Raw genomic sequence first — 23,603 nt, 5'->3', positions numbered from 1 at the left:
AACGAAGACTCCCAGGGTGTAAAGTTCAGGTGACCTTACATTTCCTACCTCCTGTGGTATCGGTACAAGTTTGAGACAAAGTCAAAGGAAAGAGAGCAGCGGCTCAATCTTAGCTCTCCGTACACTCCCGCCCTCGCCCCATCTTTCTCCATTTATCTCCCTCTCTGCTCCCGGGGGGATGTGGAAGCCATATTGTCAGAATGCCCTCTGCTTGGCACGGTGAAGCATTGTGTCTGCTCTGTCCTCCGCAGGTCAGAATGAGTCGGGTATCGCTGTCCATGATGACAGGATCTATGTGGTTGGAGGGTACTCCATTTGGACCAACGAGCCTCTGGCGTGCATTCAGGTAAGAGATGAGGCTTTTAGATTTACCTTCACGACTGTTGCAATACTTCAGGATGATCAGACCCTGTGTGATATGAATAAGTAAATATGAATTCAGTTATTCTAATGCTGCTCAACAGCAGTAGATGAATTATAAATAGCCCCTGCCACATACATCTTGTGTTGTTATCATAGAGGTTGTTCTACAAGGAATCAAGGCCCAGACAGAGGAAAGAGGTCTTTTTCCTTCAGCTTTTTTTCCCCCTAATGCCAACAGAGCAGGGTTTAAACTACACCTTGCCACCTCTGTCCAATATTTGCTTATTAACTTAGAGCAAAGAAAAATAATCATGTCTGACAGACATATAAATATTCAATATATGCACGTGAATCCTAAAAATGTCTCTATTGGATAAAAAGTGTGGTGGTAGGTGCTTGTGAGGGATGGGCATACAGTTTGCATGAGACCAAAGTTATCTTTTATTCCTCGGAGCTACTGTGTAAAGCTGATTGTAAAATCATATTAACTGATATATAAGTGATGTCATCAGCAATTTGGCAACCAAAAATGTCGCTGACTCTTGAGTTGCAGTTCCGTTTTAAGATGGGGATTTTTAGGGGGATTACTCCGACACCACATCAACGCACAATCTGTATTGATGAATTTGCACTGGAACCATGACAACTGCCCTTTACTAAAAAAAAAATAGTTAAGAATAATACTATATAATAACATTTATATGTTGTTTAACTAACTATTTATATCTGTGAATAAAGTGCTTACATTACCCAATCAGGTTGTTTATTTAAACCTGATAATGGCTCTAGATTAGAATTCAAGGATCAAAATATCCCGAGGATGTCATGACGTGTACCAGACTTCATGGCAATCCTTCCATTCATTAGTATCTCGCGCTAAAATACAAGTGGATGGACACCACGCTATAGTCAGTCAGTCACCAGCATCATTGGGAAACATCTATGGGGGGGGGACCACACTAGTGCAAAACGTCATGGTAATCCAGTTTGTAGTTTAGGGGGTAGTGTTGAACTGAATGACCATCAGAACAACCTTTCCACAGCACCACAACATGGCCTGTTGTTACAAAAACTATTGTTGTTACACAAACCACTGCCATGTGTATAACGACTGTGCATTTCCAGGTGCTGGATCTGAGCACTGAGGGGAAGGAGGAGGTTTTCTACGGACCGACGCTGCCATTCGCCTCCAACGGTATAGCAGCTTGTTTCCTGCCTGCTCCTTACTACACCTGTCCAAACCTGCAGACTCTACAAGTCCCCCATCACAGAATAGGTGCCGTTTGAACCCCCTGATGGACAATAGTGTCTCTGAACACAAGGACAGTAATTTGAGGAGCCTCAGCTCAGCTCTGGACAGTCAGTATTTGCAAATGGAACTTAAATGCACCTGATCGTAGTATTCACGGAGCCTGCCACCTCTGTCATCTGAGTGCATATGGGATTTCTTTTGGATCCAAAAACATGACTTACCTGATCCACAAGAGCCATGTTATTTCGCAGGCTCCTGGAAACTCAGACACAAGCAGATGTCACAATAATATAGCATTACTGCTGTATTTCCCCAAGGACAGACGCCATTCGTGATGTCCAGCGAAGACGCAATGAGCAAATAAAGAGAAATAACTCCAGAGGGATTTTAATTCCCCATGAAGACAGGAACAAAATGCCTATCCTTTTACCAATGAAGTGACTTGAGGTGAACAGCAGATTTTTTTAATAGAGATGAAGGAGCTTTTCTAGCTTAGATAGCATCTCCATCAAACCACTATAATCCCCTTGATGGCTTGGAAAACATGTACTGCATTATTTTTCAAGATACAGAGGAGGAGGCCTCTCTTCTCTTCAACTCACATGTACTTTTACAGACGGGGTTAACAAGTATCGAGTGCCAGATGCTGATGCTCATCAGTGCATGAATGACCATGTAATGTTTTAGTTCACATAAAGTTAACAATGAATTTGTTATTTCTGCAACAGCAGCGACAAACTACTGTGAATGTGTGTGTGTGTGTGTTTGTGTGTGTATGATCGACCTGTGTATGTGAGTGTGAGATTTTTATTATGCTCAGGACCTCAGACTGTTTATGTTCAAAAGAAAGTCTGGTCATTGTCCTTATTCAGAGAACAGTCTCCAGGCAACACTATGCCGATTTTCAAAAAGATGCTTTGGCCAAGAGAGAAAACATGATCCCTGCACTTCCCTCATCTGTCCAAAACAATATGTCTGGAAAGGTTTCAGAATAAAGATGCTACATGATTAAATCGTGCTGGGGTTTATTTGATGAAAACTGTTGTGACGAAGAAGGAAAGTGACTGTAGTCTTCTGTGAGAATGATTTAGTAGCAGTAGATAATTGAGCACTAATTTCAAGCCTCTGCTGGCTACATCCCTCTGTCTGAATTCTACAAGCCCCTCTGATAACTGTCGGAAGGAAGGAACGCGGTGCAGAGGAAAAGCTGCTCAGATGAAGGGATGCGTTGCAGTTTGATGAGGCTGGAAAATGTCTAGCAATGACATAAAATGGGACTTGGTGATTGTGGCAGATAAAAGTGAGACTTCATGTGATTAGGTGTAAACTAAAGTCGGATTGCAGGAGAGAGAAGTGGAACAAACAGTACTCTGCTGTGCTCGCTCAGTTTGTTTTTTCCCTTCCTCTTTTTGAGCTGCTGAACTCTGGGCCCGCCCATGACTGTCATCAAATCTGTAATTCACACTGCCAAGAGAGCAGAAACAGATCCAGCACTTTATGGCAAACGCATAAATAGCCTGGTCTCGCTTCAATGCTCACGTTGCTAACTCCTCTAACTACCCAACGGGATGAAAAGGTATATCGACACTTGTGAGCACAGTGATATATATTTTCACATTTTATTTAGTTAATAACACATCTGTCCAAATACAGAGCTGAATGTTCTTTACAATACGTACATATATACAACCAGTGATATTAGACACAGGAGCTGTCAAAGTCCACTTGGTCCACAACTCATGAAACATTGTAAATGTATCACATGTGCTGTTTTACTTCATCAGTAGTTTGACTTGTAATTATCACGGTAGTGAGACGCTCTCACATGTTGTACGACACTCTGCTCAGGAACCTTCTTGGAGCTGGTGCCAGGTCCTGGACTTTTTTCAGGCAATTTCCAAACTGCTTATTTCAACCTGCCCACTCTCCCCAAGGAGCGACAGCAACTTCCTATACGCAGTCCTGTTACACAGAGCGGGGGGAGTCATGTTAGTGGATACATTCAATACAGCACACAGCTATATAATGATTCTACTTCAGTACAGAGAGGCGGCTCACTGTCTAGACAAGTTATAAATAGTTTCAGGCGATGAATCCTGTCCACATGGCCTCCAGGATATATGATTCATGCAGTGGCTCACCTCAAGGCGATGTTCTTGCCCAGGCCTCTCTTGTGCTCAGTGTTTCTCAGACTGAGAGACAGATTGGGAATGAGAGCTTGGACCACAGAGGAATCTAAAACAGCCACTGTCTCCAAGGTGCTGTACACCTGCCGGTCATAGACTCCCTCATTCTCCTCCACAAATGACCTGGCAGTATCGGGATGACACAGACAGTCAAGCCATGGAGGACAGAACAGGTTGGAATGTAAGATGGACAGTTTATATCAGTCTTTGTACGGCGTTTACTTAGTTCAAAATTCATGCGAGTGCAAAACCCTACTCGCAAGGGAGCGTTTCTGCCCTGCAAGCACACAGAACAGTGTCCGCGAGTGAAAGGCACACTCATGAGTGAGCGGTTCTGCTCCACATGCACAAGTGCAGTCCCGCAAACGAGGCTGAGCTGAGCAGGAAGTCGCTCTTCCTTACAGTCCACACCGCCTGACGACTCTGAGAGGTGGGGAAAGTGGCTGATGTTCCCCTCCTTTGATCGCTCACTTTGAACACCGCCATCCTCAGCCTCTCTCTTATCTTCTAACCCCTTCTTGGTGGCAGAATCATTAAAAAATATGTCGGGGGGAAATGTCGCAGTTGGAGAAAAAAAGAGGAACATTAAGCCAGCCACTTTTATAAAGCCCTTAAGACAAGAAAATCGTCTGTAACATACACCTTTTGTGTCAATAGCAGTGGTTTACATGCCTCCCAAATTGAACAATTGCTAGAGAAAAATGAAGGGTAATGGGGTTAGAAGATCAGAGATGGGCTGGGGACGTCCCGGCCTCCAGAGCTTTAACATTCAACTTGATGAGCGAGCGATTGTCGGGCGGTGTTGAGCGGTTGCAAGTGCAAAAGGGCGAGTTTGTGCTCCTCTCAGGAACCACAGTTGTGCAGAATTAGACACTAAATAAACACCTTATTGTTGCTTCCTGTGAGCAACACATACAAGTATAGATATTTATTGCAGTCCACTATGTTCTGCATTATTGTCATTTACCGTAAGACAGTGATGATCTGGTCACATGGTCCCTCGGTAGATGCTGCAGCACATCGCTCCACCACAAGCTGTAAAGCATCTGTGCTTATCTTCTTCACTGCACAGAAACAACGCACACTGATGTCATTAAAAAGCCCTTCTGTGATCACTATTCACACTGAATGTTTTTTACGGTGTCATTTATGCCTTAAATTAGCACTTGTAAAAATGTTTTAGGCATTGACATCAGTGTTTTCAACATTTCACTGGTAAAAACAAGCACATGTAAGTGAAGTAAATTCACCAGTAAAAACTTTTCAAAATATTTGATCTTGGAAACTTGAGTCATCACCACATCACAGAAAACCTCAGGTTATTCCCTCCACCGAGGGGGGTTATGTGTTAATCGGCATTTGCTAATTAGCATAATTACGCAAAAACAACTGAATTGATGACCAGAATCCTGCACAATGTTTTTCAACATTTTGTTTGATTCTCAGGGAATAATGTGTGAATGTTGATGAAAGATTGAGGAGCATATAGGGGGCTGGTATCGATGAGTGTGTACATTTTGATGTCGATCCAAATGAGAGGACTGTTTGGCCTTGACGGAGGTATGAGCTCTACTGAGAGACAATCTAGTTTTTTCCTTGCTGTCTGTTTGTTTAACTGTTGGCAGGGTGGTGCAAGAGCGAAGGAAGAACTCTTTTGGAGCCAATTCAATAAAGGGGATGGAACATGTGAGAAAGGGTGTTTTTCAACATTTGTGACTTTCTCAAGAATTAATGGATTTATTTTCAATAAAAATCAGGCATATGAAGAGTTTAATGTCTATGAACATGTGAAATTGTAAGCACTATTCAGACCATTATGTATTTATGTATCTGATCTCATCATATGTATATGTATTTATGCAACATGAGGTTTAAACAGTGTGTGTGAGAGAGACAGTGAAGGGGCCAGAGAGGATGGGGGGGCTTCTCTAAATGCCAGATGCCTACTCAGTGGTCACTGGTGGCGTGCGCAGTATCCTTTTCATTTGTTTCTGTCACTGGGAAACAAGTCCAGTTATTCTATGTTTTCAGATTGTTTGTGTCTGTACACATCTCTTACCCTGCGGTTCGTTGACGAGCATCACACAGCGCAGCAGACAGGGGAGGGGCAATGTGAGCAGGGCGGGGTCTGAGTCTCTATTTCGTCTCAGAAGCTCTAACAGAAACATCAGGACAGACGCCAGACGTGCTGGAGGAGTGTAACCTTTGAACTGCAGGAAGCTCTCACTGTAGAACCAGAGACACTTTTCAGACAAGTTGTGAAGATGATTTACATAGTTTAAAAATATATTTATATAAAAACATTGTGACGGGCACGAAACCGCATCAACAAGAATGTTAATGTAGGCGATGATAAGATAATCGTCTATGTTCATCACTCTTATACATACATTGATTTGCTGGACAGGAGACGTATGCAACGTGGAAATTACAGGGAAATCACATTGCAGCTCTAGAGACCTACCAGAGCACCTCCAGGATGATCTTCCTCAGCACTGGCCCCCGGGAGATTGAATTGGCCTCGCAGGAACTCAGAAGCACCGGGTGGTTGGCAATGATGCCTATGGAAGGTGAGGCAGGAAGGAAATGATCCAGATATCTGCGGGTAACAGAACGGAGCTGCTGCTTCAGGTAGGCACCCTGCGACTGAGACACACTGGAGGCCACAGACAAACCCTGCAGGGGAATAAATTAAAAATGTCAGAATGGAAACCTCTGAGCATATTACAGACGGATGAGAGATGAAAGGGTTGGGATAAGGGTATCCGTTGTCTTTCATGACACCGGATGCCTTTAGGCGTGCTGTGTGTTTGTGTTTTGGTGTAAAAATTGTTTTCCCTGACCTGTAGATACATAGGTAAGCTGTCCCTGAGAGCTTTATCCTGCTGTGTGAGGTTGTGGGGAAGCAGCAGCCCATCCACGATACGGAACAGCAGCTGCTGGGCTTTTGATGTGGCCAGCAGGGGGCTCCAATGCTTCACTATGCAGCCTGAATCACAAAGATCAGAGACAATCATGGTGAGATATTCACAACTGTAATAAGTCCCCCTGCCTGAGACGTGGATTACACTGTAAAATCCAAGACACAAAGAACCTCCAGAAGATGTGTGTAGGTGAGGTGTGTGAGTGGTACACTTACCAACAGCCCAGTAGGTCAGCTGTAATCCCTCTTGGTTCTTGCTGACCAGAGAAGGTTTAATGTGTTTCAGGATGTCTCCGATGAAGTCCAAGGCTCTGGTCACCATGGCTGAACGCTCAGGCAAAGTCTGCAGTCCGCTGTACACACAGCCCACAGCCTGACATCACGACAAAGCAGATAAGAAAAGACATTCAAAGAAACATTTGCATGTGTATTGTGGCTCCCAAAGACGAGACCAGATGAGACAATGATATGCAAACACATACAAAACATACAGTGCACATTCATTTTTACTTAGATAGGATGTGGACAGTGTGTCTTATACAAAATAAGGAAAGGGACAGGGACATAAAAGCATTGCCTGTCAGTTATGGTGCAGCTGACAATGTCTCCCACAGCAAGACTATTTCTTGTCACTATAAATACACAAAGACAAAAGGATGACTTGATATCACAAAAATACCTCTGTGTATTTGTCAGCTGTGAGCAAGAGTTACCTTGATAAACATCTCCAGGGCTGGATTGGACTCCAGTCTGGTGGCTGTGGGCTGGAGGCCGGCTCTCTGCAGAAGACTGTCCACTTCAGGAAGCCTCAGCACGAGCCGGGTCAGTTCACACAACTGCTCCTCCACAGCGCGGCCTGGGAAAACGTGGGCACAAACACTCACGATGCAATGACAATGTATTTTATATGTCTTTTGAAATATTATCATTTGGGATAAATTGGAGAATATGTTTGAGTTTTTCAGGATTTCCTGAGGTTCAGGATAATGCTTGATTAATTAATATCACATACACTCCTGTTTATAGGGTGAGGGTTAGCAAACTCATAAATGGAGAAGGGCCTAATTGAGCTTTGTCCTCTCTTCCAGAGCAGCACAAACTAACGGTCTCAGAGAATGTGACATGTATGTTAGGAGGGTTTATAGTTTATGTTTCATGTGTTGTACTGCCCTACTTGTGGGTTGCCTGGGTTGAAATGTGTCCGCTTGTGTTAATCTGTGCTAAACTGGGTGTGAAAACTAATTTCCCCTGGGAGACAATAAAGTGTAAAAAAAAGAAAGTTTGAAAGTCTAAAGTCAATGACCCGTATCAAAAATCTTGGGTTAACATATTTTACTAACAAAAAGTATAAAATAAAACTCATGATATTATGTTAATCAATGAATGGTGCTATGTGTGTACACGGGGTAGTTATTTATCACATTGGAGGATGAAGATTTATCATACATTTATTACCTGTTCTGCTGTCAGACCCATCTGGGTTCTTGTGAAGGTGCTGCTGTAGAACACATCTGAACCAGGCCCTCACCGACAGGCTTTGTGCCGAACCTGACACACCGGCACCAGAGTCACCGCTTAGTGAAGACACCAGCTCACTGGAAAAGACAGAGATGGAAATCATTGAGCATAAGTGGTGTGAACTGATGATTAACATATAAAGAAATATCAAGCATTCAGTAGGTGAGAGGAAAGTGCCGGATGAACAAGGGAAAACAAAGTGGACGCAGGTGAAGGATGTGGGATAATGCCTCAACATGCTGAGGTCATTTTCTGAGTTCTAGCAGAATTTCACATTGTTTTATTAAAAAATACATGAACACTTGAATCCACATGTCTGTGAAACACATAAAATCCTCTTTCCATCAAATTTATTCTGTCTTACACTTTTTAATGATGAGTCTAGAAGGAAACAAGGTGGTGAAAATTTCTATCTCAGGTGTTGTACCACTCAATTAAATTTTCACATAAATTTAATAAATCCCACATTGGTAACAGCTCAAACTGTAGGGAAGGACAAGTTGTGCAAACAGCTTCCGTGTTCTGCCTTTATATTCAGACGCAGCACCTTAATATCACGTGGCCCTGTCTGAGGAGGACCTCTGAGGTTGAGATCGTCACAGTGCTTGGTACCCTTGAGTGAAATTTTAAAGATCCATTCCCTATTGTTAATCAGTTTGGAGGCAAAGGTGCAATTTTTTCATTAAAATCTATTTTCACAAAACCAAGGATGCTCACTGACTGTCTGGACCAAGTTTTTCTTTAACATATGGAACATTTACGTTGGAGGGTGTTACCTGGGTAGAACATGTACAGGACAGGATTTATAAATTCTACTGCATGAAGCACAGTATTTTAGCTCTAAAATCTCTCTCAGTCAGCATCTTCAATGTGTTTGGCACCTTTTTTTCATCCTGAGATATTTGTATTCTTCCAGTTTTGCGTGTGTTTCGTATTAGACACGTCATCAACAATCCCATTTGTTCACTGTGAATATTTAGGATTTCTTCTGCTCAATAATCACAATGACATGAGCTGGACATTTTCCCGACATTTTAAGGGGGCAGGCAGGAAAGTTCTAGAAAATCTCACATACAGCTACTCTGGAAAGTATCAGGGAAACTTGAGGACAATTCTGAAAGCAGCTGGACTTACCTTAGGTTTTTCCACAGTGATGAGGTAAAGGTTCTTTGTGATTGAGGTAAGGTCAAATGCTGCAAATACGAGAGGGTAACTGTACCTGTTTTGGAGCAGATGGGGAAGGTAGCGAGTCACCAGAAGTGGGTGAACCATGTCGTCCCAGCCAAAGCATTGCATGATGGACTGGACTGGGTTGGGCTGAAGATCTTGGGGGGCAGAGCTGGGCAAATCAAATGCAAGCAGGGTGAATCCTGTGGGAGATTCATTTTGTGTGAATTAATAGAAAGTCGATAGGTTCATGATGAAGGTGCAGTGTGCAAAGCATGTGTCCTGACTTTTTTTCCTAGAAACCTTTAATTTTTCTGAATCTTTACATTCCAAAAATATTCTTATCCTCCTAACTACTAACGACCTTCTCTCTGACTAACTGCTTTTCAAATTCTATGTGCTCATGTAAAATGGTTGGAAGTATCAGCCATCAAATTCTTGTCCAAAACTCTTTCTGCTCTCCTCCACCTGGTTCTCTCAGCCTTCTCTTCCCTCTTCTCAGTGTCTCTTTTACTCCCAGTGGGCGTCACTGACCTGCAGCAGCATCTGCCAGCTGTGCTGGAGGGGTCTGTGAGAGGCGTAGGCTGCGCAGGAAGGGGAAGAAGTGCAACCAGAGAGCTGATGCTACAGCTAGGTGGCGCTCTTTCACCACACTGGTGGTAAGGGGAGCCCAGGCGAAGGTGGTTGCTGGCTGGACATTGCGCTGGTGGACCCGTCTGGAAGGAGACACGGAGAGACGCACACACACGCACACAAAGAAAGCAGATAAACAAATCTAACCCATGCAAAATCCAAACACAGTGCTCCCTCTTGTGTACAAGACTCACGCCCCCCCAACTCCACCCTCTATTCTCTCAAATCCTTTGCTCTCCCGTTTCTCTCTTTCACCACTTCTTCATGTGTTTTCCCTCTGTTCTCTCCTGGGGGATTACTGGTGCGGCGGTGCGCTGCAGTGTGGAGCAAAGCTGGATGGAAGTAGAGATGGGGAAGGAGAGGAGGATATTATAGCCATAGAGTGGAGCCTAATGCTGATCCCCTGTACACAGACTATACTTTGGCTCTTCTGGCTCATCCCTGGCCCTGGCCCCAGCCGCTACAGCAACCCCACAGTGGCTGGCATTAGCCCAGATAAGCAGCTGAAGGAGCTGTAATCTCATTTAGACTGGAGATGATCCTCCTGTCCTCCTCAGTCGCCCAGACCGGGGTGTGGGGATGCAGGGTTTTGCGGTGTGCTGGGAAAGGAGGAAAGGACAGAGGAACTAGCAAAACCCCCCCTTTCAATCCCATCCTCAGCCACGCACTCTCTTCTCCTGCTGTGGTACATACACACACACCTTCACACGGTGCCTTCCCTTCCAGCAAGGTTGCATCTTATCCAGAGAGAGCTGAGACAATCGATTAGAGTCTGAATTCATTAGCCTCGTTACTACTGCGGAATGGGCCTTTCACACCCATCAACCCTTATTGTACAAGACATCGTCAGAGACCCCACTTAATCCTCCTCACTGCGGCTTCTTACAGCGTGTACACACAAACACAGACACACAACACCAACACACCAGCAGGGCTCCCGTTTAATCCTTCCCCCGACTGCATCGAACACGCAGACACACAGTCTCCTAATAATGACACACACAGGGACGCAACAAACACACACACACACACACACACACACACACACACACACACACACACACACACACACACACACACACACACACACACACACACACACACACACACACACACACACACACACACACACACACACACACAATTTGAACTGCCCACGTTATCGTTAAAATGATCCATGCGTCAGTATGACAATGAGTAGGTGTAATTGTTGCTGAATTGTTCATGACAGACCAAACAGTAGTTACTCTAGTCTTTGACAATAAAGGCTCCGCATCTGGCAAAACGTCTTAATGCTCACCAAAGGAAAACACTAGACAGGGAGGCTTGTTTTTATCCAATCAAAGACATGGGGATTAATTGTATTTTGTGAAAACCGATCCAACAGGGTGTGCCAATGTCAGAGCCCCTCAGAAACTAGCACCACCCACACCCTCCCACAGCAGAGGGTCATGGGGAGGAATCAAACTGAGGAATTATGCCTGGCACTGGTCTCTCACCTCAGCTCCATGGCAATGGCTATCAAGAATGATTGTTTGGACCCTCCACTGTCTCGGCCATAGCTAGAATAATTTTCTTAATGTGTGCAGATTCCACACAGCCCTTAATAGACATAATGATGCTCAGGTTAAATTTGCCAGGCTACATAATTACCCATTAATTGTGTCACAGAAAATGAATTAATCACAAAGACATACCGAGAATCACCAGGCCAAAGAATTATGTTTAATTCGGTGGGACGGATTGGAAAGGGAGAGCACGGTATTGTTCTTTATTTGGTTAAATGGGTCAGTGCGGTGCAGGCCATAACACAGAGCGCCTGTGGGAGTTCTCTCCTTCTCTCCCTCTCCTTGGCCATTAATGTGCAAATGTGTGCCCTCCAACCCCAAGATCTGAGATGGGAAGTTTGGGAATTAGCAGAGCTATCCAGATACAGTGTTAATACCGCTTCTGTTAATGGGGAATAAGAGAGGTGTATACTTTGGTTATTGTTTCACTTTTGGTTTGTGGGCAGGTCTGTGGGTTTGTATGTGCAGGGAGGAGAGGGTGGAATGTATATGCTAAAGAATTAAAGCAATTGCTTTAGTCTAGTGTGTTAGCACCATTTGTAAATAGTGCAAGATTTAAGCAGTGGCGGCAGTAATACACTCATTGCTTACTAACACTCCACATATATATACATATATATATATATATATATATATATATATATATATATATATATATATAAACATACTGTATATGTAGGGGCATAAAAACAATGTAAGAAGTCATGTGCAGAAAAGCCAGGAATATGTACTGATTAGGCTGGGTATCAAAAATGTGTGAATCATGGCTGTACAATGTGAAATGTGTTGCTCTTGTGATGTGACCCTCACAACTCTCTCCAGAATTATGGAGCATTTTAGTGATATCTGCTCATTATTTTCATGTACCTTTACTGTTTTAGTTAACTGTCTCTGTTCTCATCAGTGTTGCATCCAGCAGCAGCACCAGGAACTTTGTCGTGCTGCCTATCCAAATCAAGCCCATGATTCACCCTGGTGTCCCGGAGGACAACTGGTGTAGCAGTTCCCCTTTGTGTTAGTGCTTTAGTGTGTTTTCCTTATTGTAATGTTTTGTGTTACATTTACGGATTTAGAGAATGTTTCCCTTAATGTCCGTGCTTTTGTCCTTAGTTTACACTGCACCACTTGCTATGATTATAGTTCATTGGAGAGCAAAGGCTTATTGCTAAATCCAAGGCAAGCATGCAAGGTGACACTCAGCTCTTTAATATTAGACTCAGATGAGTCTACAGTGCACCAAAAGATCACACACCATTTCTTACTTCATAAAATTACATTCTCGCCTGACTTTTTTCTACCGTCACCTCTTTTCCCATCTCTACCTCCACACATACACAGACACGGTGTCAGCTGCAGCTAACTGACCCTCTGCTGGGGTCGTTCATGTAACCAACACCTGTGTCCTACAGCTGAACCCATCCTGACGCCCTGCTGACCATAGTTTCTCAATAGGCCTGCAGAATTATACTGCCGTCCTGAGGACCACAGGAGGGTCCATGCAGGGTCTCTTGGGCCTGTAACTCTACTCAGGGCTCCGGCAGCACCTGGTGAGGGTGACCTGGAGGCCAGTAGGCCTCCTGAGATAAGCAGAGGCCTCAACTCAACATAAGGTCTTTACGGACACTCATTTTAGCTGACAGCACAATCCACCTTTTGTCAGTATGAGAAGCCAGTCTGTACTGGGTTGAGTTGAGGAGAAGAAATCATTCTCGTCTGCTGTGGCCACTTATCAGATTCTTATGGAAGCTTAGCTCGGCCTCGGCAAGAAAACATTTGTCGGAATGTGTCTACCATCTGTGAGGAGATGGCGTTTAGTGAGAGGAAATATAATTGAGAAAATGAGGAAAGGTATGAGATACCTGGTAGCTGATGCATATTTATGCCAGCTGTCTCACCTGAGCTGGGTGAGGACAATCTGCAGAAAGCCCAAGGCAGAATTCAGCTCTGTCTGGCGGCAAGCGGGCAGCAACCAATCAAACCCTTCATTAAGCAGCTTCTCCTCTGATAGGCTGAGACTGGTGCTTGTCTCAAACACCTCGGACACGCCATCCAGATAGGACCCAAGTGGCCCCCAGAGGGCAAGTCGGCGAGAGACCTCTGTGGTCTTATTGTAGAACTCTTTGGCTGTCTCATTAAAGGAGGAAGCTAGCCAACTAGCCTGGGCACCAACATCCAGACCCCTCTCCTTGAACACAGATCATATAATGTAGATTAAAAAACCTTCAAACATTGCAGTTCAACAACTAAAATATATTTTCTGATTAGCAAACCTACCTGGAACAACAAAAGCAGTGATAGCTGTCCTCTCCAGACAAGGGTACGATGTCCAGGGGGGCAGCTGGCTGGAAGGAAGCCGAGCAACTCACAGGCTCTGCTGGCCACGTCCTCCAGCTCTATCTGTCGGGCAACCACCAGAAACAACAAGAGGAAGTTCATGAGGCCGGCCTCTGACAACTCCTGCATTTTCTTTGAGGAGAACTTGGAGTAAATCCTGGAAATATAGAGAAGAATGGAGGGGAGAACAAACACAGGTGTTAAAACAGGGTCAGCTAATTCTATTCCCCTGACCAACTAGTCAGAGGTGATTTGTTCTACTGAAACACCCTGACTTTAAATACTGACTCACAGAACTTTCTATCCCCACCAATGCATTACCTGCCTCCATCACCCTCTCAGCTCCAGGGGAGAGGCTGGGCTGCCCAGCCAATATGTGTGTGTGTGTGTGTGTGTGTGTGTGTGTGTGTGTGTGTGTGTGTGTGTGTGTGTGTGTGTGTGTGTGTGTGTATTGGTGTGTTTGGGAGAGAAAGGAAAAGCAAGAGATGGAGGAAGAATAGAGAACCACCCAGCACGCTGTTAGATCCTGCGGGCACTGTGGAGAAATTCCTTTAAAGATCATGTTAAATGTCAGAGACACTCAGACACACAGCAGTAGGCGCTTGGTCCCTCTCTCTACAGCCAAACCAATTTACTGCAACACCAGAGAGAGATCAATAAAACCACACACACACATTGAGCTTCCTCGCTGGCAGGAAAACACACAAGGCTGTAGCCACCCCTTTTCCATCCCACCTCCCAAACACAGAAACAGCCCACACAGGTGAGTACAGCTGCTGCTTGGGTCAAAACACAAACAGTGAGCATCCAAATACAAGCTCGGGGTAAGAAGTATGAATGATATAAAAGCTTGGAGCAAAACCAGGGAGGAATTGAGAAAGACCAGGTTAACACCTAAATCAGACATGATACACCCACAGAGGACTACAAAATGAGAAGATGGCCAAGCATGCAGTCAGAGTGTGAGGGGAGGGAGATTTAAATAGATGAATGGGTAATATGTAACGCATATAAGCAGCATACTGGGAGGCAGCAGAGGGGGGTTCTGTGTTCCCCCAACCTGCATGTCTGTTTGTTTATTCCGGACAGCTTTCTTTTCCGGAGGCGAGCAGATGCTCCTAACTCCCTGCGTTGGAGATCAACATGTTCAAAGTCGATCCCATTAATGCGGTTGTCGCGGGTGTCCCACAGAGCCAGGCCAGGAGTGGGAACGGTGCCTGAAACGTTGCAGTGATACAGTCAGCAAACCTCACGCCTTCAGGGGGGAGGCGGCGGCAGCGGTTATGGTTTTTGGTGAATAGTGGAGGGGGGCTTTTTGGATCCGTCCCAGCCCATTATGGCTTATGCCAGCTTGCTTTCCACCCCACCCAAGCTCCCCTCTCTATCCGTGTTGGAAACCAACACAGCTTCGTTAAGGCGAATTAACCGCCACGCTCGTTAGCTAATTAGCCCTCGTGTCTGCAGTGCTACTGAGCACATTCCAGACAGAGGGAAGTCATTAGGCGGATTTATCTATGGCTGCTGCTCTTTGGCGCCCTGCCGGCCTGGGATATAGGATGATCCAGCACTCGATTCTGATGTACATATCAACCTTTGATCTTTCCTTGCTCTTTTCCTTACTTTACACTCACTCTTACTCCATCCAACACACTCTGAAACCATGTCACTACTCTAGGGAGCAGGTGCACAGTGTGTGTGTGCATCAGTAGGAGGCTCCTTGGCTCCGGTCTGTTATGAAGAGCAGGTGGTTGACTCCTGAGACACCTGCTCCACTGGGGGGCCTGAGTAAATATCAAAGACGTACTGGGAGACTGTGGTGCACCTGGCACCCACACAAACAAGACTGAGAAGCATGATAGTGTGCAAACACAGGCTTGCGCACGAACACACACACACACACACACACACACACACACACACACACACACACACACACACACACACACACACACACACACACACACACACACACACACACACACACACACACACACACACACACACACACACACACACAGATTATTTTCCTGGAGACTCACTTCAACCTTAACCATAATTAACACTTGCCTAACCCTTACCTAAAACTTAATATTTAATAATTTATGTTATGAGGAATTTCTTTTGTCCTCATAATGTGCCTGTACAAACAGATTTAGGTCCCCACAACATGAAGCACAACACACACACTAGGAGATAAAGGGTACAATTTATCCTAAGAAGTCTAGCATTGATTAGTAACCCTTTCTCACAGCATCCACTGCAGGTTGTATCTTCAAAACCCTGTATGTGTATGGTGTTGAGTTGTCTGGCTGGTTATTTTTCATGGTGGAAGCGAGTGCAGACAAGCACGAACTACAAAGACTCCCAGACTTCTCTCCATCCTTACCTCCCTTTGATCTGTCTCTGTGGGACTCCGCCAGCCCTGTCCTGTGCAAGGCACAGGGCCAACATTCGAAGGAAGATGTGGAAGGAGTTGGCTGAGCGGTAGAGCTGGGTGTGTCCCGGAGAATGGAGGGGAGAGGGGGAGGAGCAGCTGCGGGCCTGCTCCAGCAGAGCCAGGGGCGTCTTGCACAGAGTGCCCAGGCCAGACATCCCCAGCCAGGGCACAGTGAATGAAGCGCTCTGAAGTGGAGGGAAATAATATAATATACAGGCCATGGTATTAACTTAAAGGAAAATCTCCTGCTCAATTGCATGAACATACTTTATTGTGACATGAAAAATTATTATTTAGTCTGTGAATGAAATAATAAATAAAAAAATCCAAAAACATGATGCAACTCATAATACAAATGTGAAAGGTCAGAGTTGAGCAATAACCTGTGATTTCCTCATATATAGAGTAAAACTATTACAACACAAAGCAGGACATTGAAGACAAAGACAGAAAAGGATATATCATCATTACAAAATGTGGAGCCAATGTTCTATGTAGCTGATATACGTAATATATCAAATTTGAACAACTTTATTCCCACTATTATTCCATCACGTGCTCACAACATTTATGCTTATTATTGTTCATTTGTATCATCTGTACTATTTCAACTGTTGCCTTTTTACAATTAGTCATATTTTTATATATATATAAATACACTATTATGTTAACTACGTATATACCCTTTGTTTTTATAGCCGGAGTGGCACAGTAAAAATTGAACCATCTGTATGTTGTACATTCATTTTATATTCAATACTTACTCACATTAGCCATATGGAGACTACATTGATGACAACTGTTTATTTTCTATCTGCTGTTTTAAAACTGGTTTGTATTTATTATTTACTCTGCTAATCATTGCTTATTTTCACTGTGTTTACATAAAGGTGAGCAACAGCATCTCCATCACCAGGCTTCATATGCAACACCCACTTCCGTAGTCTTGATCTGTTCCTATGTTCAGTGTCATGTTTCATTGAACTATTTTTTAACTTTGGCCCATGATAAACAACATTTTGTTCAGCGGTATATGAGGATAAAAAGCAGTAAAAGTGGACTTGAACTGAATTCCTCAAAAGGCATAACCTTACCAGATTCTTGCTGTAATAGTCCCAAAGTGTGGAGACGGCACTGGTGCTTGGATCCCACAGCAGACAGACACTCAGACTACAGTGGACATGCATCCTAACCTGCTCCTCTGCAAGACCTCCCTGTTGGTACAAGCACAGACACACACATGATGATTAATATAATAAAAAACTTACAAAAAAGGACAACAAATCTGAAAAGGTAGTTTAACTGAAAGTGCTAACCTTGGGATTACAAGTTAACTTGAGCAGTTCTTCCACAAAAGCCCAGTTATCACCCAGATGATTCTGTGGGAGACAATAAAATTGGATATTTAAAAATATTAAACTTCAATCAATAATTGTGAGCTATTGTTTCTAGTTTTGGTACCTTTTGTTATTTGTTATTAAAGTGTCTCTGACTGCTTTTACACTTGAAGAAGAGTCTCTGTCGAGTTATAAAATGGCTTGAAAAATACAACTCTGAACCAGAGGAGAATTTATTCAATTTTGTCTCAGACAACCTGGAGCAACTAGATGAAGTAAACATGTATAATTACATTATGGTTCAAACTGAATTTTAAGGGGGTTTGCGGGTTGAAATCATTCAATACTTTTCATTGGTAACCTTGTGATACACTCTTATATTAACCCCTAGGCCTAGGGTTTATGTAGTGTTAAATCTGCAGTTAAAAATATAGTTTTAAACATATTACCTCATGCTGGATGGTCCCGTTCCGACTGTACTGGCCTAACATTGCTAAATGAGTGACCAGCCACCATGTGAATCCCAGAGGGTCTTTGCAGTGAGTGGGGAGGCCCCTGAACTGTTCTGTTGCAGGCTTCCCTGACACCAGAGGCCTCAGCAACAAGTTCATGTAGCTCCAAAAAGACTGGAAGGATAACAGTAAATACACGTTGGTTCATTTAGAATGGACAATTCAATACAATTCAAATTTATATTGTGACTTTGAACTTGCAGGTATTTCCATTACCTGTGTGTGCAACACTCTCTTCCTGTATTCCAGCAGATGCATGAGTAGAACCCACAGTTCTTTGGTGCAGGAGCAAAGGTAGTGATGGCTGCACAGCGCCTCTGTAGGCCTTACCTAGAAATCAGCAGGATCCTTTTAAATGTATGTAACTTTGGCCGCTAGAGGCCTCTCGATCAAAACAATCAAAAAACCTAGTGTGATGACATTGTGAAGCAGTGTGGGATCATGAGATTTGTTTTCTTAATCACCATTGCCAATGAAAATCTACCAGACGCAACTCAAAGCAAATGGCTATGAATAATCGCGATCCATTACAAGCCATTAATACAAACTGATGACCTGCTAAATAGCTAGCTTGTTAACAGCGTATTTTTCTTTCCTCATACATAATTTGCCCCAGCAGTTATACCAGAGACCAGCAAAGCCACAGGTAAAGCAAGATAGGACGCAATTAAAAAGGTGACCGAAATAAAATGTCATATTGATTACAATTTGGGTTTTCTCTGGGTTTGAATATTGTTAGTCAATAAAATAATTCAATAAAATATATAACATAGGGTGTATTTATTTTCGAGACTAAAATTCTATTTTGTGTTGCCACAGTTTCTTATTGAGCCAAAATTGTGTGACACCTCTCAAAACAACATGAGAGAACTAATTTACTATTTGCTGTGTGCTGTGTGCTTGCTCGCAATATTGCGAAATCAAGTACTAGCCCTACTGCGCTCCATAACGTTTTTACTGTCCACGTCGACAATCAGACCTCAGTTTCAGCTGCAGTTGTGGCATGCAATGCAGTTCTTTCTCTCAAACGAGAGCTTATCTTTCCCTCTTTATTCTGTGGAGCTGTCACTGGGAATCTGTTGCCCGTGAGTGAGTTTGTACGTTTGCAAATACACCTCAGTTACGGCATAGATTTAATAATTAATTTGGAAACGCTGACATTGTTCTAGGTGTTTTTAGACATTTCAATGAAGAATTGTTACATATTAAATCTTTAACACAGTAGGTTCCCAACAGCAGCTCCAAATATTTATGGTATATTATGTTTTCTTTATGCAGTTTCCATCACTGATTAGTGACTATATACTGTAATGACATCAGTATCAGTTATACTTAAAGCTACAAATAAGCCAGAAATACCACAGATAATTCTCAACAGTGCCGCCCACCTTGTTGTATTTGCCTATGGCCAGACCAGTGAGGTCACACAGCAGACTGCACAGGTGTTCTTCAAACAGACTGGAATCAGTCAGGTTCTCTCCTGTCAGGTTCACAAACTGGTGGGCATACACCACCTGGCCTGAGGAAACAAACAGTTAAAACTGCAAAAAGCTTCCATGATGATGACTAACTATTCTACCCCCTAAACCACATCATTTAGAGATTGCTGTCTGAGTATTCTGATGCAGGATGCAGGGACCAGACATATACCTTGCATCTTGTAACCAAGCATGTGAAGGATCTCCAGGATGGACCAGTGGATGTCGAGATGAAGGTGTAGAGAATGCCACGAGGGAGGAAAAATCTGTGGAGGAATGCAGAAAATTAAGTGCAATGTAAATGGATAAATAATCAGGGATGTGGTAATGAAAAACAAACTGTGGTCATATGAGCCATTCCTCAAAATCTGTCGACTACATTATTTCCCTTGCTCAGTAAAGCCTTTGCCATTTGCACTTTTGTTGTACCGGCACTTATATGTCCTTTATAGTATAACCTGATGTAACAAATGCTTTACATATACTTGCCTAATTAAATGCTTGGTAAGTGCAGGCACTAGAGTAAGATCTATGCAGGGTAATCTACTTTAGGTGTAACTTAGTTATACCTTTCCAGGGTTCTGTATAGTGAAGGCACTCTGAACATTGGCAGGCAGGTCTTTGAGACGTCCTATGAGGAGAGTGATGCCAAACAGCTCCTCCAGAAGAGCAGAGGGGAACTGGGCTTCCAGTTCCTCGTAGGGGTGGGTTGGACATGCATCCATGGAGCTGATAGGTTCCACATATCTGAGCAGATACAAACAGAGATGCACGTAAAAATAAAAAAGCAGCTGAACACAGGATATGATAACAGGTATTTAGTTAAAACATTTCCAACAGCTCTGACATTAAATAAAAAGAGTTACCTGTGCACAAAGACTTTGATAAACTGGAGAAATGAAACACACTGTTGTCTGAGGTCTCCTGCTTCATAGTGGAGGTTGCCTGCTTGACCTAAAACACATGACAATGTTGTAGGCTTTAGTCATAATTCGTATGTGAAACTAAATCAATGAAGTAAGTTAGCTCCAGATAAGCACAGTATTAGTCAGTCAGTTGCCCAAATAAACATACAATGCAGGCCAGGTGGAAAACACACACTTTTAAATACTGAATTTTATTCGGTGATACAATTTCATTTCACACTTAATTTGAACCTGCTCTGATGGAATTTTGACCCTGACCTGCCAGTCCCCGAGTGGTGGGCCTAACACATGGTACGCCCCTTGGCTAGTCAGACATCTTCTCTAAAAAACTGTTGCACAGATCAACTGCCAATCAACTTAAAGTGGTTAAACCCACATTTCAGTCAACGTGATATCTGATGGTAAGATTCATTTTCAGACCCTGATACTTTAAACCTGTGTGTAGTACTACAGACATTACCTGAGCCAATACACATGGATTCTCTAACATTACCAATGTCTCCTAACAGACAAAGCATGTACGTTAATGTGGCTCAACAATGAATAACTATGAATAGAATGTTCACATTATAACTTATGGCCTGATTATAGACAGAGCTTGAAATCACATATACTCTATATGCAAGCTTACCAAAGTCATGTGAGCTAGACTGCACCAAGGTCTCCAACCTGTAAACCTTTTGTCTGAAAGGGAGCAAAGAGCAAACAGGACGACTGAAATGAGCATGAATAAACCATAGTTAACACATTTAAACACAAATTAGATAACTCAGCCATGGCTGCCTCGATAAAGGATCTGCATATCAGGATGGTGCAAGCAACATAAATTCACTTTCCAACTTTGTGATTTTAAAGACAAACTGGACTATATTTGTTACATCTTGGCTTACCTGAACAGACCAAAGAGAACCTTTGTAGATTCTACCAGTGCTGTCTCCGTTACCCAGGGGAAGCCAAAAATCTCCACCGTGTCTGTCTCATACTCTGCAGGGGCAGGGTCGAGATGCAACAGCAGCCTACAGAGAAGAGGCAGTCACATCAATTAACACTTCATTTACAGTATTTTCTTCTTTGCTGCCACCAAATAAAAAAAGGTGCACAGCAGATTTTAATTTTAATCATTGAAAACTGATGTGTGAATAGAAAAAACTAAAACAAAACAAGCAACAGCAGTCTGTTTCCAGCAAAACCATTCAGCTACTTAGGGTCCTGAGTCTTTCAGTTACTCAGATAAATGGTTAACTAACAGATTTTGCGTTTGTGATTTTGATGAATTGACAGTGACTGTACCGCTTCAGTGAACCTCTAGCAGCAAATCCCTCTGTGGAGAGAGCTCCAGTGGGGTCATCCTTTGTTTCAGAGCAGCAGAAGCAAGGTGGCTGAGAGGGAGTCAGCTCACATAGGCTGTCTGCTGCAAAGGGGGACACTGGTGGGGTGAGGGATTGACTGAAGTCGTCCGCCATGTGGTCAGAGCAGATTCAACATCACCTATAATGACAATGAACACCGTGGTGAGATATTACAAGATTGTTCCACAAAAAATGAGTGACTGTTGCTGACCATGTGCATCTCTTAATGGCCACAGTTTACCATCTTCAGATGATGCACCATGTCACAAGACATCAAACTGGTTTCATCAACATAGCATTTGGTTCAGTGAACAGAACCCAAGTGGAATGTACTCCAACAGGAGATTGACAGCATGAATGTACATCAAAAAAACAACCTGCAGAGACTATGTCATGCAGTTGTGTTCAAGCATTGCATTACATTTAGCTGATGCTTTTATCAGAAGCGACTTACAATAAGTGCATTCAACAGAATCTCAACATTTTGTGGAATCACTGCCAACTGAGGATGATTTGAGAGCAAAGGGAGGAACTACCCAGTATTAGTGTGGTGTACTGTGTGTCTGGTGAGTTTATATTGAAAGAAAACAATTACCCATTGAATACCCCAGTGCATATAACATAATACAAAATATATAACAACATAATACACAAAATCACAAGTCAAGATATCACCACTGTGATTATTCAGCTAACAGGTGTATGGGTCACTATTTGTTTTCACTTCTTGTGAGGTACGTCTCTTTGCTCAAAACCTGCATATCAGTCAATAGGGATAATTATCTGGTTAAACGTCACATTATTGTTTCATATAAGTTTAAAGATTGATCTTAGCTACTGAATGAGAGTTGTGGTTATAAACGTATCTCCATGAGCAGAGAATGGTAAACACTGGATAAACAGCAATATTTTTACAGATCTGAGCTAGATATTATATGTGTAATACCATCACACTCTTGGATTTTGTATACATTGCACATATTTGTACAGCTCCTTGTATATGTTTACTTACTTATTTCACAATTCTCTTTTTGCTGCTGTAAATTTCCCCCACAGTGAGACACATAACAGACTATTGTATCATAGATCAGTTATGTGTATTACCTCCTCACTGCACCTGTACGATACATAAACAATACATCGATATACGTTGACAGTCATTTTGCGACAATTGTGGTTGTATATGATATTGTTTGATTGCGCAGCCACACTCAAAACCAGTCTGCAACGCCGGCGAGCTTAAACAACTTATCTTAGATAATATAACTGAACTGGCGAGAATTAAGTGTAGTTTACCTACAGCTTGTAGTATAGTAGTTACACCGTATCTCTTCACCTGTGGTGTTTGAGTATGTACAGGATGGCTCTGTTATTAGAACTCTTCACAAATATCTGCTCGTCTGAAATGTACTCCGCGTTAGTAGAGTCAAATTGTGTTATTTAAACTCAACTACGCATCAAGTGCAGAAACACAAACGTTACTACTACATAGACGAACCTCGTCGTGGCCTCTTGTGAGATGCGGCGTTATGTTCCCTAACTGTGTACATGAACAGGAAGAAAGCACACAGCTGTCATGGCGCCATTGTTTGGGTTTTTGCTCTCTCCCGCGCGCTGACG

General features: G+C 43.1%; 2 protein-coding genes across 8 annotated transcripts in view; one reads left to right on the top strand and one right to left on the bottom strand.

Annotated features, from left to right (window-relative positions):
- Window positions 1-2,628, top strand: part of klhl32 (kelch-like family member 32) — a 33,023-nt gene extending 30,395 nt beyond the window's left edge. For 5 of the 7 annotated variants that reach the window (XM_053431589.1, XM_053431588.1, XM_053431590.1 and 2 more), the window contains 2 exons: window positions 252-346; window positions 1,489-2,628. In XM_053431589.1, coding sequence (XP_053287564.1) covers window positions 252-346; window positions 1,489-1,650 — 257 coding nt within the window. In that variant the 3' untranslated portion in view covers window positions 1,651-2,628. The remainder of the gene's footprint in view (window positions 1-251; window positions 347-1,488) is intronic. The other 2 variants (XM_053431592.1, XM_053431591.1) reach the window with 1 other exon arrangement.
- Window positions 2,629-3,220: 592 nt separating this feature from the next.
- Window positions 3,221-23,603, bottom strand: mms22l (MMS22-like, DNA repair protein). Its single transcript, XM_053433535.1, has 26 exons — window positions 23,482-23,603; window positions 21,925-22,122; window positions 21,525-21,650; window positions 21,266-21,318; window positions 20,575-20,662; window positions 20,278-20,455; window positions 19,881-19,974; window positions 19,619-19,749; window positions 18,447-18,560; window positions 18,168-18,344; window positions 17,698-17,760; window positions 17,476-17,595; window positions 16,331-16,566; window positions 13,885-14,101; window positions 13,506-13,795; window positions 9,944-10,125; window positions 9,462-9,612; window positions 8,180-8,319; window positions 7,438-7,580; window positions 6,941-7,097; window positions 6,645-6,790; window positions 6,266-6,477; window positions 5,861-6,027; window positions 4,769-4,865; window positions 3,757-3,924; window positions 3,221-3,577 (listed from the first exon to the last, which is right to left on the bottom strand). The coding sequence occupies exons 2-26, from the start codon at window positions 22,095-22,097 to the stop codon at window positions 3,502-3,504; spliced, it is 3,699 nt and encodes a 1,232-aa protein (XP_053289510.1). The 5' UTR covers window positions 22,098-22,122; window positions 23,482-23,603; the 3' UTR covers window positions 3,221-3,501.

Source organism: Pleuronectes platessa, chromosome 10 (assembly GCF_947347685.1).
Source record: "Pleuronectes platessa chromosome 10, fPlePla1.1, whole genome shotgun sequence".
Lineage (NCBI taxonomy): Eukaryota > Metazoa > Chordata > Actinopteri > Pleuronectiformes > Pleuronectidae > Pleuronectes > Pleuronectes platessa.
This window is presented reverse-complemented; position numbering and strand designations above follow the sequence as displayed.

Coding starts and splice junctions, on each gene's coding strand:
- mms22l (XM_053433535.1), bottom strand. CDS start 22,097: ATGGCGGACGACTTCAGTCAATCCCTCACCCCACCAGTGTCCCCCTTT. Junction 19,975..20,277: donor CTATACAGAACCCTGGAAAG/GTATAACTAAGT, acceptor ATTCCTCCACAG/ATTTTTCCTCCCTCGTGGCA. Junction 18,345..18,446: donor AGAGAGTGTTGCACACACAG/GTAATGGAAATA, acceptor TTATCCTTCCAG/TCTTTTTGGAGCTACATGAA.